General features: G+C 37.6%; 1 protein-coding gene across 4 annotated transcripts in view; it reads left to right on the plus strand.

The window, feature by feature from the left end:
* The window catches only part of LOC102832689 (kelch-like protein 13-like), a 262,216-nt gene that overhangs the window by 200,554 nt on the left and 43,860 nt on the right, over positions 1-17,802 (plus strand). For all 4 annotated transcript variants that reach the window (XM_006872116.1, XM_006872113.1, XM_006872115.1 and 1 more), the window contains one exon: positions 3,269-3,410. In XM_006872116.1, the coding sequence (XP_006872178.1) occupies positions 3,269-3,410 (142 nt within the window). The remainder of the gene's footprint in view (positions 1-3,268; positions 3,411-17,802) is intronic.

The raw sequence follows: 17,802 nt of genomic DNA on the forward strand, positions 1-17,802 counted from the left end.
TATGTGTGTGTGTGTGTGTGTGTATACTCACATACATGCATACAAGGGTGAGTCAAAAATTATCCCCACTCTCGCTGTAGAATTTATTGTAATCAACTTTTGGAAAAGACAAATATATCATTTTTCAGCACAATCTCCTTACATTTCAATACACATTGTCCATCTGTCAACAAGCTTTTGTATTCCCTTATATAAAAATGTTTTAGGCTGAGCTGCGAGCACAAATGTACCACTGTCTTCACTGCTTCATCAAATGTGACTCTTCATCCTTGAAGAGATGTTTTTAGGGTACCAAACAGGTGAAAGTCCAAAGGAGCAAGATCAGGACTATAGAGAGGATGTTTTAATACTTGAAAACAAAGTTTTTACACAACGTCAACAGTGTGGGCAGAGGTGTGCAGATGTGCATTGTTGTGCAAGATCACAAAGCCCTTGGAGAACAGTCCTTTTCATTTAATACAAAGTTTAGGCCTCTGCTCTTCAGTGAGCATCTAACTGTAATCAGCACTGTTTATTGTTGAATTTTTTTCCTGATAGCATTCCAATACTGGCCATTGAGAATCCCAGAAGACTGTAAGCATCAATTTTCTAGCTGATGGTTGACTTTTTAACTTTTTCTTAGTGGGCTATTGAAGATGTTTCCATCCCATACTCTGCCATTTACTTTCAGGTTTATAGTGATAAATCCATGTCTTGTCACCAGTAACATTTTTTTTTTTTTTGAAGAAACTTTTGCCTTCCTTCGAGAATTGGTCCAAATTTTGTTTGCAGATGTCCAAACGCTTCCTTTTTTCTCTTCTGTGAGTTGTTTTAGTGCCCGTCTCGCACAAACTTTTCGAAACCCAAGTCTGTCATGAATTATTTCATAGACAGAATCATGGCTGACTTGCAAAAATTTTACCACATAATCCATTGTCACTTGTCTAGTCGACAGAAGCATTTCACATTCATGCTCAATGTTGTCATCAACCGTAGACGTGGATGTGGATGGGCGTTTTAATATAACCGGAGTGTGGATGATTTTGACTCATCCTTGTGTGTGTGTGTTGTTGTTGTTAAACGCTGTCGAGTCGATTATGACCTAAAGCGACCCTGGTATAGGGTTTCTGAGGAGTGACTGGTGAACTTGAACTGCCAATCTTGTAGTTCAAACTGACTTTGCAGTTGCCTTGAGGGATTAAGATAAGGCTTTCTGCTCCTGTAATGATTTACAGCCTTGAAAACCCTATTCAGGTTCACTAGAGTTGGAACTGATTCAATGACAGTGAGCAATATAGCTAGATAGGTATGTGTGTATATGTGTGACACACATATATGTATGTACAGCATGTATGCAAGTTTATATATATATATGTTGCTGTTGTTATGTGCCATGTATATATATTTCTCTTTTAAAACTATTTCTGAAAATCTAGTGTAAGGCTATATGCATTGTCTTTTACATCTATTAACATTCAATTTAAATTATTCTCTTCCTTATGAAATATCTATGAGAGTTGAATAAAATATGGTTATATATTATTAATTCATTTTTGCTTGTAAGTTGTCACTAATATACTTAAGAAAAATTAATGTCACCCTTAAGGCCAGAATTTTTGCTAATTATTTCAGGATTTAAAGCATTTGGTTGTTGTCACAATTCACAAAGCACGATATTTATTAAAATTATGGTAGTTTCAAAACTGTTTTTTTTAAATTAATTAGTTTAGATTATAGGTATGATGGGGAAAAGAAGTGAAAGATTTTTTAATTAGATTGACTGGGATTAGAAAAGCAAAAAAATGAAAAATGTAGGAAGTTACATATTAATAAATGGATAAATGAAGTGTTCTAGTATTTGCTAAGTCATTCTTTCTTCTCCCCTAATATTTACTCTAGCATTCACAGCCATGGGTTAGTCAGCTGAACTAGAGATAGTGTTAGCAACATCTACCAAAACAGGAAGCTGCCTACTCCAAATAATACTGAAAGATTGTTTCATGACCATCATGAGTGCTCTGCTAGTTCATTAAGCACCCCTCCCCCCCCAGTATGGTGATGTAGGATAAGCACTGGACTGCTAACCACAACGTTGGAGTTTCAAACCCACCAGCTGCTCCTCAGGAACAATATACAGGATCGCTATGAATTGGAACTGACTCGACAGCCCATAACAACAATTGTTGCACTTTATGTTCACTATGAAGCTAACTGACTTGTTTTATGGCCCTTGAAAAATTATTGCAATACAAATATGCATAGCTTGAATTTCTATTTTTATTATTCATTTTTTTAAAAGCTAAAATGACTGTGAGACTGTAACTGTTTAAACAATCCAGAACAGTTAAATGAGAGATATTGGTAGAAAAAAAAATTGCTTTTATGTGTAAAATTTGTTCTGTTGGGGTTGATTGGAACTCTTAACAAATAATTGATGAGGAAGTAATGTGTAAATGTATCACAGTTCATCTTTGACTGTTTTTAATGAGAACTTTGGACTTGGAATCAGACTAGACCTAGATTCAAATTCTGACCCAACTGCTTTAATAACCCTGTGGCATTGGGTAAGTTACTTAAATTTTCTGTAGTTCATTTTTCCTACTCATTATAAAAGAGATTATAATAGTACCAAGTGCATTGGATTATTTTAAGGATTGAATGATATAATATGTGTCCAATTTTCAGTAACTTCCTGGTGCATATAGTATTGGTGTGGCACTGAAGGATAACTACTCGACCACAAAGTCGATTTGAACTGCAAGATTGGCAGTTCAAACTCACCAGCCGTTCCTCAGAAATCCTATCCAAGGTTGCTGTGAGTCGGAACCAACTCAGTGGTACTTGACTATAGCAACAACAATCTGATACATAGGGACTATTGAATCAATAAGTGGTAGGTGTTACTTTTATCTTTCTAAAATTAGGTGTTCCAAATTAATTTTACCTGTAAATAACAAAATCTGATGACATTGTTGTATAAACAGTAAAATTCTAAAAGCAGTTACTGTGGCACTAGTAAACTTTTGTGATTATAGATTTGAACAAGCTTTTATATTGATTATTCAGTTCTTTATCTCTTCTGACATTACAAAAATTTTTTATTACAAACAGATGTATAACTTCCATGATATAGAATGGGATGACCCTAACATATAGTGAAACAAAATTCAGTATATTCTGTAGTCAGATGATTGGCAGTAGTGACAGATTATTTCTCTTAACAATCTTGTCATTGTGAATTAATTATGTTTTTCATTTTATTTTCTTTCTGCTTTTTGATAATTTCCAGATCTCTGGTGGAAGAGGAAGACCAACACATGAAATTATCCCTTGGAAGCAGCGAAATGGGCCTCTCATCCCATTTGCAGTCTTCCAAGGCAGGAGCTACACGCATCTTTACCAGCAATACCCATAGTTCTGTGGTGTTACAGGTAACCTGAACTTTCCTTTATGCCGTATTTATAAAGCTTTAAAAATCTAGCAGGGGAGATACTTTCTTAATGTAAAACGAAACCATCTCTAGAGCTCACTCTTCATTTTGTTTATATAAACGAGGTCTTCCTATCATGCCACTTTCTTATAAATGGCAACAGTGGCTTGCCAAATTAAATACCACAAGGTCCAACACTGAATTTTCTATTCCTCACTCAGAATTTTAGTATCCCCTTCAGCACAGTTCTAAAGATTATATTTGGTGGGTACTTAACAACAGTAACAACAACCTGGGTGTGGAAATAGAGCTGAGGATTGCTGTATGCAAACACACTGTAAGTAACCCTGGTGGAATAGTGGTTATGATTTGGGCTTTTAACCGCAAGGTCAGCAGTTAGAATCTACCTGCTGCTCTGTGGGGAAAAGATGAGGCTTTCTGCACTCATAAAGATTTACAGCCTCAGAAACCTTGTTATGAATCGGAATTGACTCCATGGCACATAACCACCAATCACCAGATATAAGAAGTAATGACAGAAAATCTGTGTAACACCAAAAGAACTGAGCAATTTTGAGCTATTTAGCATAGGGATGGTGTCCTGGTGTGGCACTTTAGGATCAACACTGAATTGCTAGGTTAACTGTTCAAACTCACCAGCCACTCCTCGGAAAGCCTATACAAGAGTCGCTATGAGTCAGAACCTACTCGGTGGCACTTAGAAACAACGACAGCATAGAGATACAGAGATCTGGTGACACAGTGGATAAAGGTTTGACTGCTGATCAAAAGGTTGGCAGTTCGAACCCACCCAGCAGTTCTGCAGGAAAAAGACCTAGCAATGTGGTACTATCTAGATTACAACCAAGGAAACCCTATGGGACAGTTCTCTGCCAGTTGGAGTCATTGCGAGTTGGCTTTTCTTTTTAAATAATATTTTATTGAACTTTCAGTGGCGGTTTACACAGCAGTTTAGGTTGCCATTTTTCACTTTCTACACAGATTATTCAGTGATGTTGGTTACATTTTTTACAATGTGTGAATATTTTCATTATATCTGTTCTGGTTCCATTTCTATTATCCTCGTTTTTCTGTCCCCTTACATTCTCATCTTCATTTAAAAATAACTGTTGACTTTAAAGCCTATAGGTGAGTATTCAAAGGAGCACATACTTATGGGTAATATTCATTATTTTGTGAGTCAGTCTGTTGTTTAGCTGCAAGGTGACCACAGGGGTTAGTTTTGGTTCAAGGTTTAGAGATGATATCAGGGTAATAATCCCAGTGAGTCCTTCAGTCTCAACCAGTTCAGTATGTCTGGTTTTTTTTGTTTTTTGGTTTTTTTTTTTTTTTTTGGTCTTGTTTTAGGATTTGAGGTTGTGTTCCACATTTCTTCTCCCATTCTATCAGGTTCCATCTACTGTGGCCCCGATTAGGATGGTCAGAGGTGGTAGCTAGGCACCATCTAGTTCTTACAGTATCAGGATAGATAAGACCATGGTTCATGTTCCACACAGTTTTCAAGGCTGTAACCTTTCAAAGACAGATCACCAGGCCTGGGTTCTGAGGAATCTATGGGTGAATGTGAATCATTAACCTTTCAACAAGTAGTTGAGTATCCAGGGACTCCGTTAGGATCATAATACTATGTCAGTGTTTTCATTCTTGGCTGTCAAGACTATGTAGAGAGAGAATAAGAGGCCAGATAGAAAAAAAAAATATGAGAGAAGGAAGTTTTTGTATAATACAGTGCTCTTTCTACTGAAAAATTTAAAATAATAAAAAATTTAGAAGGAGACTCCCCTCCCCTATACACTATACTTCTGCCCTATAGCCATGCCAATAGTTGTGTGCTGTAACTGATTATTACAGTATTGGTAATTTTGGGACTCTTGGTGTGACACTGTAGGATAAGCAGTGGAATGCAAACCACAAGGCCAGCAATTCAAACCCACCAGGGTTCTTGGGAAACCATAGACAGGGTTGTTATGGGTCAGAACCGACTTCACTACCTTTAACAATGACAGTAATTTAAAAAAACAAAAACAAAACCATTATTGTGAATTGAGTGCTAGTTTACATGTAAGAACATCGGTTTTACACACATACTATTGTGTTTCATTTCATTGCAATGATTATAATCCCTTCCATGCATCATCATTTAACAGATTTGCTTCTATTCCCTCTGTTATTTTTTGTTTGTTTGTTTGTTGTTGTTGTTGTTGTTTTTGATGTACACAAAAACATTCAGGAATATATAATCATCTAAACAACCGAAGGGCACATTCTGCAAGCCTGCCTCCTGGCTGCCAAGCACACAGCCTTTCTCTTTCCATGAGTCTAGTCTCTCTCTCCATGTCATCATCTCTACCTCCATCTCTGCTGTCCTCACTCTTCTCTGGATAGGGTCCCACATTCTGCTCATGCTCTTCTCCCTTGATGGTCCTAGGGTCCTCTGTTCCTGGACTGTAAGATTAACTACTCCCCCATTTATGCTACAAAATGTCTACCTTTACAGTTATGACAGTCACAATTAGCCATGATAACAATTACTCACTGTTGAATCATAAGAGTCTTTTCCCCATCTCCTTTGACAACAATTCTTTGAAATAGATTTTAATCCAAAGAATGAACGTCACTGCAGTGCAGTGAGAGAGATAAAGAACAATACTTCTCAAATTTTAGCATACATCACAATTACAGAGAGGACTTGTTGAAATGCTGAGCACTGGGTCACAAACCCCAGAGTTTCTGAATCAAGAACTCTGGGCATGGGGCCCAAGAATTGGCATTTCTAACACATTCCCAAAAGATGTTGGAGGTCCAGGTAATATACTTTCAGAATCACTATTCTAGAAGTAAGGTTTCTTCTTCCACCAAGACAAATGACCCTCCCTTTCTCTCTCTCTCTCTCTCTCTCTCTCTCTCTCTCTCTCTCTCTATATATATATATATATATATATATATATATAATTTGTTAAAGCAGGAAACATTGGGAATAGCTTCAGTATTTATCAATAAATGCAGTACTGTGCTTCATCAAAAAGAGTGAGCTAGATCTGTATGGATTGAATGGGAAGTATTATAGGGTATGTTGTTGTTAAGTGCAGACAAGTTTGTTTTGACTCATAGAGACCCTATATAGGGTTTCTGTGGAGTAGGTGGTGAGTTTGAACCACTGACCTTGCAGTTCAAACCGACATTATGGTCCAGTGATTATCCTATAGCGCCACACCAGGACTCCCTATAAGATGTTGTTGTTGTTGTTAAGTACCGTCGAGTCGGTTCCGACCCATAGCGGCCCTAAACAGGGTTTCCGAGGCTGTAAATCTTTACGGGAGCAGAAAGCCTCATCTTTCTCCCACGGAGCAGCTGAGAGTTTCAAACTACTGACCTTGCGGTTCCTATAAGATGTAGTAAATGAAAAATAGGAACAGGGCAAATATGGCATACGGTTGTAATGGGATAGTATTTAGCATAAAAAGGAATGATGTACTGATAAATGCTGCAATGCAGATAAATCGTGAATACTGTGCTAAGTGAAATAAATCAGATGCAAAATAAATCAGATTCCATATGCTTTAATTCATATGGAATGTTCAGAATAGGGTTATCTATGGAGATAGAAAGTAAATTATTGGTTGTCTAGAGCTGGGGAAGATGGGAGATAGGAGGGTGAGAGCTAAAGTTTTCTTTTTGAAAGTGATGAAAATATCCTAAAATTAACTGTGAAGACGGTGGTACAACTTTTGAAATACTAAAATCATGGAGTTGTACATTTTAAATGTACAAAAATTGTATGGTTTGTGAATTATGTCTCAGAATAGTTTTTTGTCTTCTGTATCACAGTAATTTGCGGAGTATGATCCATCTGTTTGTGAAAAAGAATACATTGGATACACATGTACGCCAATGCAAATGCATAGCGAAAGGTTTAGAAATGTTAAGGAAGCTTGTGAATGAAATTTTGCACCTGTTTCTTTGTATTATCATGGTTTTCTTTTTGTTGTTGTTCTTTTACAGTGGAAATATTTTTGAGTGTCATTTTGTAATTGAAATATATCATGGTTGAAAAATCAAGTGCTTTTCACCCTGAAACCTTTTAGCTCAGACTGTTGATTTAGGCTGGAGGTAGGAGCACAGTGATGTGTAAGTCATCTGCATTACCTGAAGATGATATTTCTTTAGCTGATTTCTTTTGTTGTTGTTATAATATCCTGAAAACTCTTGTATGTTCTGCTTAAAAGTGTGTTGAAAAATGATGTTCTCAAACCTGAGATATTAACTCCAAGTACTAATGGAGAACATTTTTGTGTCTAGTCTTAGGTGTGCAGTTGTCAAGGGAATGAGCCCGAGAAGTATTTGATGTATAAATGTTATCATTGTTTTAAAATTAGCAATAGCTCAAACTCCAGCTTCAAAGGCATTGGAAGTAACTGGTTGGGGAGAAGAAACTGTATTAACATGACTCACACTGCAGGATCACTCGCTGGATAACTGTAGTGGGAAGGATCTGGGTTTGGGCCCTAACTACAACCCTCCTTTTGCTACTTACCAGCTAGTTGTGGTGCTGTAGCATCAGCACTGAACTGTGAACCCCAAGATCGGCAGTTCAAACCCACCAACTACTCCTCGGAAACCCTATTCAAGGTCACTATGAGTCAGAACCAACTGAATGGCACTTAACAACAGCAACAACATGTGACTTTGGGAGAGTGATTTATCCTCTCTGGGCCAGCTTCCTTATCTGTATTCTGGGTAAAAGATGTCAGGATTAAATGTGACATTTTATAGCAAAGTGAGGTAGATAATAAAAATTCATGATTTTTTTTTCTTTCACTCCAGCAAAAGCAAAGACGATATCAGAGAAAATACAGCTGATCAGAAATGACGGGTGTGCCAAATAAGGCATCCATTTGGTTGGCTTGAACTCCCCTTGCAGATTAGTCATTTCCATTAAATAGACTTCAGAAAATGAGGCTGTCAAATAGAGTGCCTAGAAAGACTTTGGATACCTAATAGGCTTGGATTCCTAGAGCCCTTGAACAGACTCCTAGAGAATCTGTGATGGAGTTAAGCAGTGCCAACTACTTTTACTCAAGTAGGGAAGATCAACCAGGTGGCTTCAGTAGTAATTGGCAAGATTCCGGATATTTTATTTCCCTACTCCGGTACTACTACAACCGTTGTGGTTACGTATCATGAAACCCTTTAGTCCTTGATGCCTGTTGTCTCAGGCAGCAGCTTACGTTTTTTGAAAACATCTTTATTGACATATACTTCATATACCGTATAATCCACTGTATAGCTCAGTGGTTTTAGTATATTCACAGAGTTGTACAACCATCACCACAATCAATTTCGGAACATTTTCATCACCCCTATCTTCCTGCCCCTTCCTCCAGACCTAAGAAACCGCTAATCTATTTTCTGTCTCTTTAGATTTCCCTCTTATGGATTTTGATAGGAATGGAGTTAAATAATATGTGGTCTTTTGTGCTGTTCTCCTTCCACTTAGCACTATGTTTTCCAGGTTCATGCATGTGATAGCATGTAATAGTATTTCCTTTAATTTGATGGCTAAATTATATTCCATTATATAACGAATTGCCTCATTTTGTTTATCCATTTATCAGTTGATGAATATTTGAGGTGCTTTTCACTTTTTGACTACTATGAATAATACTGCTGTGAACATTCATATACAATTTTTATGTGGACACATGTTTCAAGTTTTCATGAATATATACCTGGAGTGAATTGCAAGTTTATATTTAATCTTTTGAGGAGCTGCCAGACTGTTTTCCAAAGTGGCTGCACCATTTTATATTTCCATCAGCGGTGTAAGAAATGTTCCAACTTCTCCACCTCCTTATCAGCTCTTGCTGTTTTCAATTAAAAAAAAAAAATGTATTCATCCTAGTAGGTGCAAAGTGGTGTCTCCTTGTGGGTTTTTTTGTGTGTGTGTTTGTATTTCCCTAATGACTAAAGACATAGAAGCATCTTTTCATGTGGTTAGTGGCTATTTCTATATCTTCTTTGGAGAAATGTCTTTTCAGATCTTTCACCCATATTAAAACTGAGTTAATTATCTTTTTATTACTGAGTTGGAAGAGTTATTCAGATAGTCGCTTATCAGATATATGATTTTCAAATACTTTCTCCCAGAACCTTCAGTTTTATGGTTATTAGGACAGACAGCTATGGAAAGTTCCTGGAAAACTTCTGATTTTTCATGATTCCTTAAGCATATAGTGTTCCTTCATACTTCATTGTCTTTACACATGTTGTTTTTTCTCCCTGAACTACCTTTCCTTTACTTGTTCTGTCTGGTAAATTCCTATTCATTCATAATGACCGATTTAAAATAATATCTCCTCGAGAAAACTTTCCTCAACCCAGGCAGAGTTTAGTGCCTTCTGTTCATACCTCTTAAGCCAAAAACTAAACCCACTGCTGTTGAGTTGATTCTGACTTATAGTGTACCTCTCGTTGTTGTTCTTGTTAGGTGCCATCAAGTCAGTTCTGACTCATAGCGACCTCATAGCACAACAGAATTAAAGACTGCTCAATCCTGCACTATTCTCATAACTGTTGTTTGAATCCATTATTACTGCTACTGTGTCAATACATATAATTGGAAGTAGTCCTCTTTTTCATTAACCCATCACTTTATCAAATATGATGTTCTTCTCCAGGGATTGGTCCCTTGTGACAATATGTCCAAAGAACGAGTCTCTAAGACTCACCGTCCTCACTTCTAAGGAGCAGTCCAACCCTACTTCTTTAAATAGATTTGTTCCATGATATTTTCAATATTGTTTGATAATACCTTCCCTAGAGAAGGATATAATTCAGATGCATTGGATCTTCTCCTGTCTTCCTTATTCATTGTCCAACTTTTGCATGCATACCAGGCAACTGAAAATGCATGACTTGGGTCAAGTGAATATTGATTCCCAATGTGACATCTTTGCTCTTTGACACTTTAAAAAGGTCTTTTGCAGCAGATTTTCCTAATGCAGTACAAAGTTTGATTGTTTTGACTGCTGTTTCCATGAGTGTAAACTGCAGATCCAAGTAAAATGAAGTCTTTGACAATTTCAGTCTTTTACCCAAAACAGAAATCCTCACCACAGGACCAATAAACATTCTTATCAACAGAGAAAAGATTGAAGTTTTCAAGGACTTCATTCTTCTTGGATCAACCACCAACACTCATGGAAGCAGCAGTCAAGAAATCAAGCAATGTATTGCATCAGGCAAATCTGCTGCACAGACCTTTTTAAAGTGTTGAAGAGCAAAGATGTCAGCTTGAGGACTAAGGTGCACTTGACTCATGCCATGGCATTTTCAGTAACCTCCTATGCATGCAAAAGCTGGACAGTTAATAAGGAAGACCACAGAAGAATTGATGCTTTTAACTTATGGTGTTGGAGGAGAATATTGAAAGTGCCATGGGATACCAAAAGAACCAACATCTGTGTTGCAAGAAGTACAACCAGAGTGCTCCTTGGAGGCCCAGATGGCCAAACTTCATCTCTCATAATTCAGACATATTGTCAGGAGGGACCAGTCACTAGAGAAGGATATCATGTTTGGTAAGGTCGAGGGTCAGAGAAAAAGAGGAAGACCTCCAGTGAGATGGATTGGTAAAGGGGCAGCATCAATGGGCTCAAGCGTGGCAACAATTGTGAGATTGGCCCAGGACCGGGAAGTGTTTTGTTCCGTTGTTCATAGGGTTGCTTTTAGTCAGTACCGACTCGATGGTACCTAACAACAACAACAAACCCATTTACTACTCATCTGTCAGTTTGTCGTACTGTGGTGGCTTGTGAGTTGCTGTGATTCTGGAAGGTATACCATGGCTATTTTAAATACCAGCAGGGACACCCATGGTGAAATGGGTTTCAAATGAGCTTCCAGATGAAAACAGACTAGGAAGAAGGAGAGACTAACTACTTCCGAATACTTGGTCACTGAAAACCTTATGAATAGCAGAGACATACTGTCAGATATAGTGCCAGAAAATGAGCCTCTCAGGTTGGAAGGCACTCAAAATGAGACTGGGGGAAGAGCTGCTTCCTCAAAGTAGAGTTGACCGTGATGACATGAATGGATTAAAGACCACAAGAGTAAAGCGTTTGGGACCTTAATTTGCTGAGGGGGCACAACTCAAAATTAAGAAAAACATCTGTAGACATCCATTAATAATTGGAACATGGGATGTACAAAGTATGAGTCTAGGAAAATTGGAAATTCTCAAAAATGAAATGGAACACATAAACATCAATATCTTAGGCATTAGTAAGCTGAAATGTACTGGTACTGGCCATTTTGAACCTGACAACCATATGATTTACTATGCTGGGAATGACAAATTGAAGAGGAATAGTGTTGCATTCACTGTCAAAAAGAACATATCAAGATCTGTCACGAGGTACAACACTATCTGTGATAGAATAATATCCATGCACCGACAGGGAAGACCAGTAAATACCACTATTACTCAAATTTATTCACCAAACACTAAAGCCAGTGAGGATGAAACAGGCAAATTCTACCAACTTCTTCAATCTGAAATTGATCAAACATGTAATCAAGATGTATTGATCATTACTGATGATTGGAAAGCAAAGGTTGGAAACAAAGAGAAAATATGGCCTTGATGATAGAAATGATGCTGGAGATCGCATGATAGAATTCTGCTAAACCAATGATTTATTCATTTCAAATACCTTCTTTATACAGCATAAGAGACAATTATACACATGGAACTCACCAGATGGAATACATAGAAATCTACTTGACTACATGTGTGGAAAGAGACGATGGAAAAGCTCCATATTATCAGCCAAAACAAGGCCAGGGACATATTGTGGAACAGACCATCAATTGTTCATATGCAAATTCAGACCGAAGCTGAAGAAAATGAAAACAAATCCCTGAGAGCCAAAATATGACTTTGAATATATCCCACTTGAATTTAGAGATCATCTGAAGAACAGATTTGATACATTAAACACTAAAGACTGAAGACCAGAAGAGTTGTGGAATGGTATCAAGAATATCATACAGGAAGAAAGCAAAAAATCACTGAAACGATATATGATAGAATGAATGTAAAACTAATGTTCTCCCATGTAAACTATCACATAATTCACAATAAAAAAAATTATTTTTTTAAAAGAAAGAATATGAGAAAGAAGGAAAAGATCAAAATGGATGTCAGAAGGGACACTGAAACTTGGTTTCCAGCATAGAGATCCCAAAGCAAATGAAAAAAAATGAAGAGGTACAAAAGCTGAACAGAAAATTTCAAAGGTCAGCTCGAGAAAACAAAGTCAAATATTACAAAAAAATGTGCAAAGATCTGGAGTCAAAAAAACAAAAAGGAAGAACACACTCAGCATTTCTCAAGCTGGGGGAACTGAAGAAAAAATTCAAGCCTCGACTTTTGTTATTGAATGATTCTTGTGGTAAGTTATTGAATGATGCAGAAAGCATCAAAAGAAGATGGAAGGAATACACAGAGTCACTGTACTAACATGAAATGGTTGATGTTCAGCTGCTTCAAGAGGTAGCATATGATGAAGAGCCAATGATACTGAAGGAAGACCTCCAAGGTGCATTGAAGGAATTGGCAAAGAACAAGACACCAGGAATTGATGGTGCTTATCTGAAGTTCTGGTGAGGCACTGTGGGTGAATGCACTAGAAGGCAACATCATTTGAACTACAAGGTCAGTGGTTCAAGCTCACCAGCTGCTCCTTGGAAACCCTATACAGGGTCGCTATGGGTCAGAATAGACTCGATGGCACTTCACAACAACAACCTCTGATTTATTGACTCACAAAGGCTTTCAATTGTGTGGGTCATGAAAAGCTATGGACAACATTGTGAAGTATACTCATGAAGAATCTTTACATGGACCAAGAGGCAGTTGTTTGAACATAACATGGGAACACTGAATGGGTTAAAATTAAGAAAGGGTTGTATTCTTTCACCATACTTATTCAAGCTGTATGCTGAGGAAATATTATCCAAGAAGCTGAGTCATATAAAGAAAAACGTGGCACCACGATTGGAGGAAGACTCATTAACAACCTGGGATATGCAGATGATACAACCTTGCTAGCAAAGATGTCAGCTTGAGGACTAAGGTGCACCTGACCCAAGCCATGGTATTTTCAGTGACCTCATATGCATGCGAAAGCTGGACAGTGAATAAGGAAGACCGTAGAAGAATTGAGGCTTTTGAGTTATAGTGTTGGAGGAGAATACTGAAAGTGCCATGAGCTGCCAAAAGAACCAACAGATCTATGTTGGAAGAAGTGCAGCCAGAGTACTCCTTGGAGGCCAGGATGGCCAAACTTCGTCTCTCATACTTCGGACATATTGTCAGGAGGGACCAGTCTCTGGAGAAGGATATCATGTTTGGTAAGGTGAAGGGTCAGAGAAAAAGAGGAGTCCCCCCGCCCCCCCGCGCTATGAATTGGTAAAGTGACAGCATCAAAGAGCTCAAGTGTGGCAACAATTGTGACGTTGTCCCATGACCAGGCAGTGTTTCGTTCTGTTGTGCATAGGGTCGCTATGAATCGGTACTGACTCTATGGCACCTAACAACAACAATAACAACTCATTTACCATGATGTCATTTATTGTTCCAGTAATTTTAAAGATTTTCATTTTCTTTATGTTGAGGCTCAGTCTGTAATTGAATGCGGTAGCCTCTGATCTTCATTAGTAAGTACTGTGTTATGAGCATATCACAGTTTGTTAATCAGTCTTCTTCCAAACCCGATGCCACATTTTTCTCCACATAATCTAGCTACCTGGATTATTTGATCAGCATAAGGTTTGCATAAGTATGGAAAGGATGCAACCCAGACACACACCTTTCCTAATTTTAAACCAGTCATTATCCCCTTGTGCTGTTCTAAGGACTACCTCTTGGTCTACATATGTACAGATTCCTCAAGAGCACAATCACTTGGTTTGGAATAGCCAATCTTTGTAATGTTGCCCATAGTTTGTTATGATCCACACAGTGCAAAGCTTTTTCATAGTCAGCAAAGCAAAAGTACACGATTTTACTTGCATGTGATACTAATGATGTTGTTAGATGATCTTAGCTTGCTGTTGGACCACGTTTCTTTGGACTGCATGCAAATGTAGATCTTTTCCAGTCAACCTGATAGCGGTTTCCAAAATTCCTTGACAGAGACCAGCGAGTGCCTCCAGTGGTACATCAGTTTGTTTAAACAATTCCATTTGTATTCCATCAATTCCTGGATCCTTGTTTTTCACCAGTGCCTTCAGTGCATCTTGGACTTCTTCCTTTAATACTATCTATCGGCTCTTGATCATATGATAACTCTTGAAATGATTGAATATTGACCAACTGTTTTTGGTACCGTTGGTACATTGTTTTTTTTTTTTTATGTTTCTAGCATCATTCAATATTTTGCTGATAGAAGCCTTCAATATTGCAAGCGGAGATTATAATTTTTATTCAGTTCTTTCAACTTGAGAAATGCTGAGCATTTTCTTCCCTTTTGGTTTTCTAACTCTAGGTCTTTGTACATTCATTTTGATACTTATTTTGTCTTCTTGAGCTGCTCTATGACATTTTCTGTTCAGCTCTTTTAACTCATCATTTATTCTAATTGTTTGAGCTTCTTTCTCTACACTCAAGAGCAAGTTTTAGAGTCTCTTCTGGCATCCATTTTGGTCTTTTCTTTTTTCTTGTCTTTTCAATGACCTTTGCTTTCCTCATGTTTGATGTTCTTGATATTATCCCACAATGATTCTTCATTAGTATTGACTGCATCAACTCTCTTTTTGAGGTGGCTTCTAAACAGGTGGGTTATACTTAAGGCAGAGTCCTGGTATGGCATTGCTGGAAAAGCACTGGACTACTAAACCCCAGGTTGGCTGTTCAAACCCACCAGTTGCTCGTTGAAAACACTATAAAAGGTCGTTATGAGTTGGAACTGACCCAAAGATACTTATCAACAACAGCAGACTCAAGCTCATACTTTGGCTTTGGGGGAATTGTTTTATCCTTAACTTCAGTCAGAACTTGCATATGAGCAATTAATGATCTGTTCCATAGTTAGCCCCTGGCCTTGTTTTGGCTGATACTATGAAAAATCTCAATTATATTATCAGCATACTTCTTGCCTTTATTAATATCACTTAGCAGTGAAATTCTCTAGGTCTAGGGTGTAATTTGTCCCTTTTGTATGCCTAGAATATGAAACTGGGTCCATGATAAATGCTTAATAAATTTCTCTGGTAGTGTAGTGGTTATGAATCGGGCTGCAAACCTTAAGGTCAGCAGTTCGAAACTAACAGGTGCTCCGTGGGAGAACGATGAGGCTTTCTACTCCCATAAAGATTTACAGCCTCGGAAACTCTGTATAGGGTCGCTATGGGTCGGAACCGACTCGATGGCACTTAAGAACAACAACAACAATTATCATTATTGTAATTATTATTGAAAAAGAAATAATACACATAAAGTACTTAGTGCTGTGCCTGGCACAGATAAAGCACTCAATGCATTTTACTGTTCTTATTAATACTGTTTACAGAATAAACAATTTGGATGGCAGCTTATAAATCACTTTCATACACACCTGCCTCATTTAATATTTGAAACAATTTTATGAGATACAATGTGCAGAGATTATTTTCTCCGTTTTATAGAAAGTCAGAGAGGTTAGAAGGCTTTCCCAAGGTCACATAGCTACTACAGAAAATATACTACAAAGACTGGGTCTTAAATGTAGACTTTCTGACTATAAAATTGTTTTTGTATTTCTTCAAATCTTTTCATAAATGATATTATTTTTAAAAATATAATATCTACAAATATTAAGTATTCATAGGCTATAAGTATGAAAATATGTACCAACAAAGGCTAAAAGATAATTTGGCATGAATGGCAAATTAAAGATGCTATTCTTAATTGAAATAACTGAATTTTGAAGAATTTGTTTCTGCTTGTCACCCTTCTTCTCTCCACAAAAGGAAAGCAAATAAACAATAACAACAACAACAAAAAAAAAAAAACCCACCCTAAAACAGAAAAACAAAAATCCGAGTGAAAGCATCCCTGTTAGAATATGGAAATGGAGTTCCATGCTTCTGCTGGTGGCAGTGTTTATTAATTGTAGGCTACTTATCCAAGGGTCCTAGTGTGGTGCTATAGGATAAGCACTAGACTGAAAGGTCAGTTTGAACCACAAGGTTTCCAGGTCAAACTTGCCAGCTGCTCCTTGGAAACCCTATATAGGGTCACTATGCTTCAGGACCGACTCGAAGGCACTTAACAACAGTAACTTATCAGGTGGAAACGAATCATTTCCTGAGTGTGGCCTGTACTCACTCAAACCTATAATATATGAAAATGCCTCCCTGCTAAGGATGTCTAGGCTCCTAGTTGGCATTTTCTCATCTTAACGTCGGTGCCTGTCAGACTGCTTCTCTCATGTTTTCCTTCATTTTATTTATTCAATTTCTTTGTCCATTTTTAGTTGTAAAATGGATGGCAGATATCATTTGTACCCTCAAGTTATTATCTAGGTAATAGAATTTTAAAGAAATAGGTTAGTCTAAGTGTCTACATCTATGCCAAAAAATTTGGAAGATAACTATCTGGCCAGCTGATTGGAAGAGATCCGTATTTGTGCTCATTCCAAAGAGAGATGACCCAACGGAATGTGGAAATCATCAGACAATATCTTTGATATCCCATGTGAGTAAAGTTTTACTAACAGTAATACAGAAACAGCTGCAAGTATACATCGACAGAGAACTTCCAGAGGTTCAAGTCAGATTCAGAAGAGAACGTGGAACAAGAGATGTCATTGCTGATGTCCGATGGATCTTGGCTGAAAGCAGAGGATTTGTTGTTGTTGTTAAGTGCCGTTGAGTCAGATCCGACCCATAGTGACTCTGTACAGGGTTTCCGAGGCTGTAAATCTTTATGGGAGCAGAAAGCCTCATCTTTCTCCCGTGGAGCGGCTGGTCGTTTCGAACTGCTGACCTTAAGGTTCGCAGCCCAATTCGTAACCACTACGCTACCAGAGCTGATATTTATCTGTGTTTTTAATTGTGTGGATCATGACAAGCTATGGATAATATTGCAAAATATGAATATTCCTGAACACCTAATTGTGCTCATGAGGAATCTGTACATGGCCCAAGAGGCAGGCATTCAAACAAAAAATGGGAACACTGAATAGGTTAAAATTAAGAAGGGTGTGCAACAAGGTTGTATTCTTTCACCATACTTATTCAACCTGTATGCTGAGCAAATAATCCGAGAAGCTGGTTTGTATGAAGCAAAATGTAGCATCAGAATTGGAGGAAGATTCATTAAC

The sequence above is a fragment of the Chrysochloris asiatica genome, unplaced genomic scaffold (genome assembly GCF_000296735.1).
Source record: "Chrysochloris asiatica unplaced genomic scaffold, ChrAsi1.0 scaffold00183, whole genome shotgun sequence".
NCBI classification, from domain to species: Eukaryota; Metazoa; Chordata; class Mammalia; order Afrosoricida; family Chrysochloridae; genus Chrysochloris; species Chrysochloris asiatica.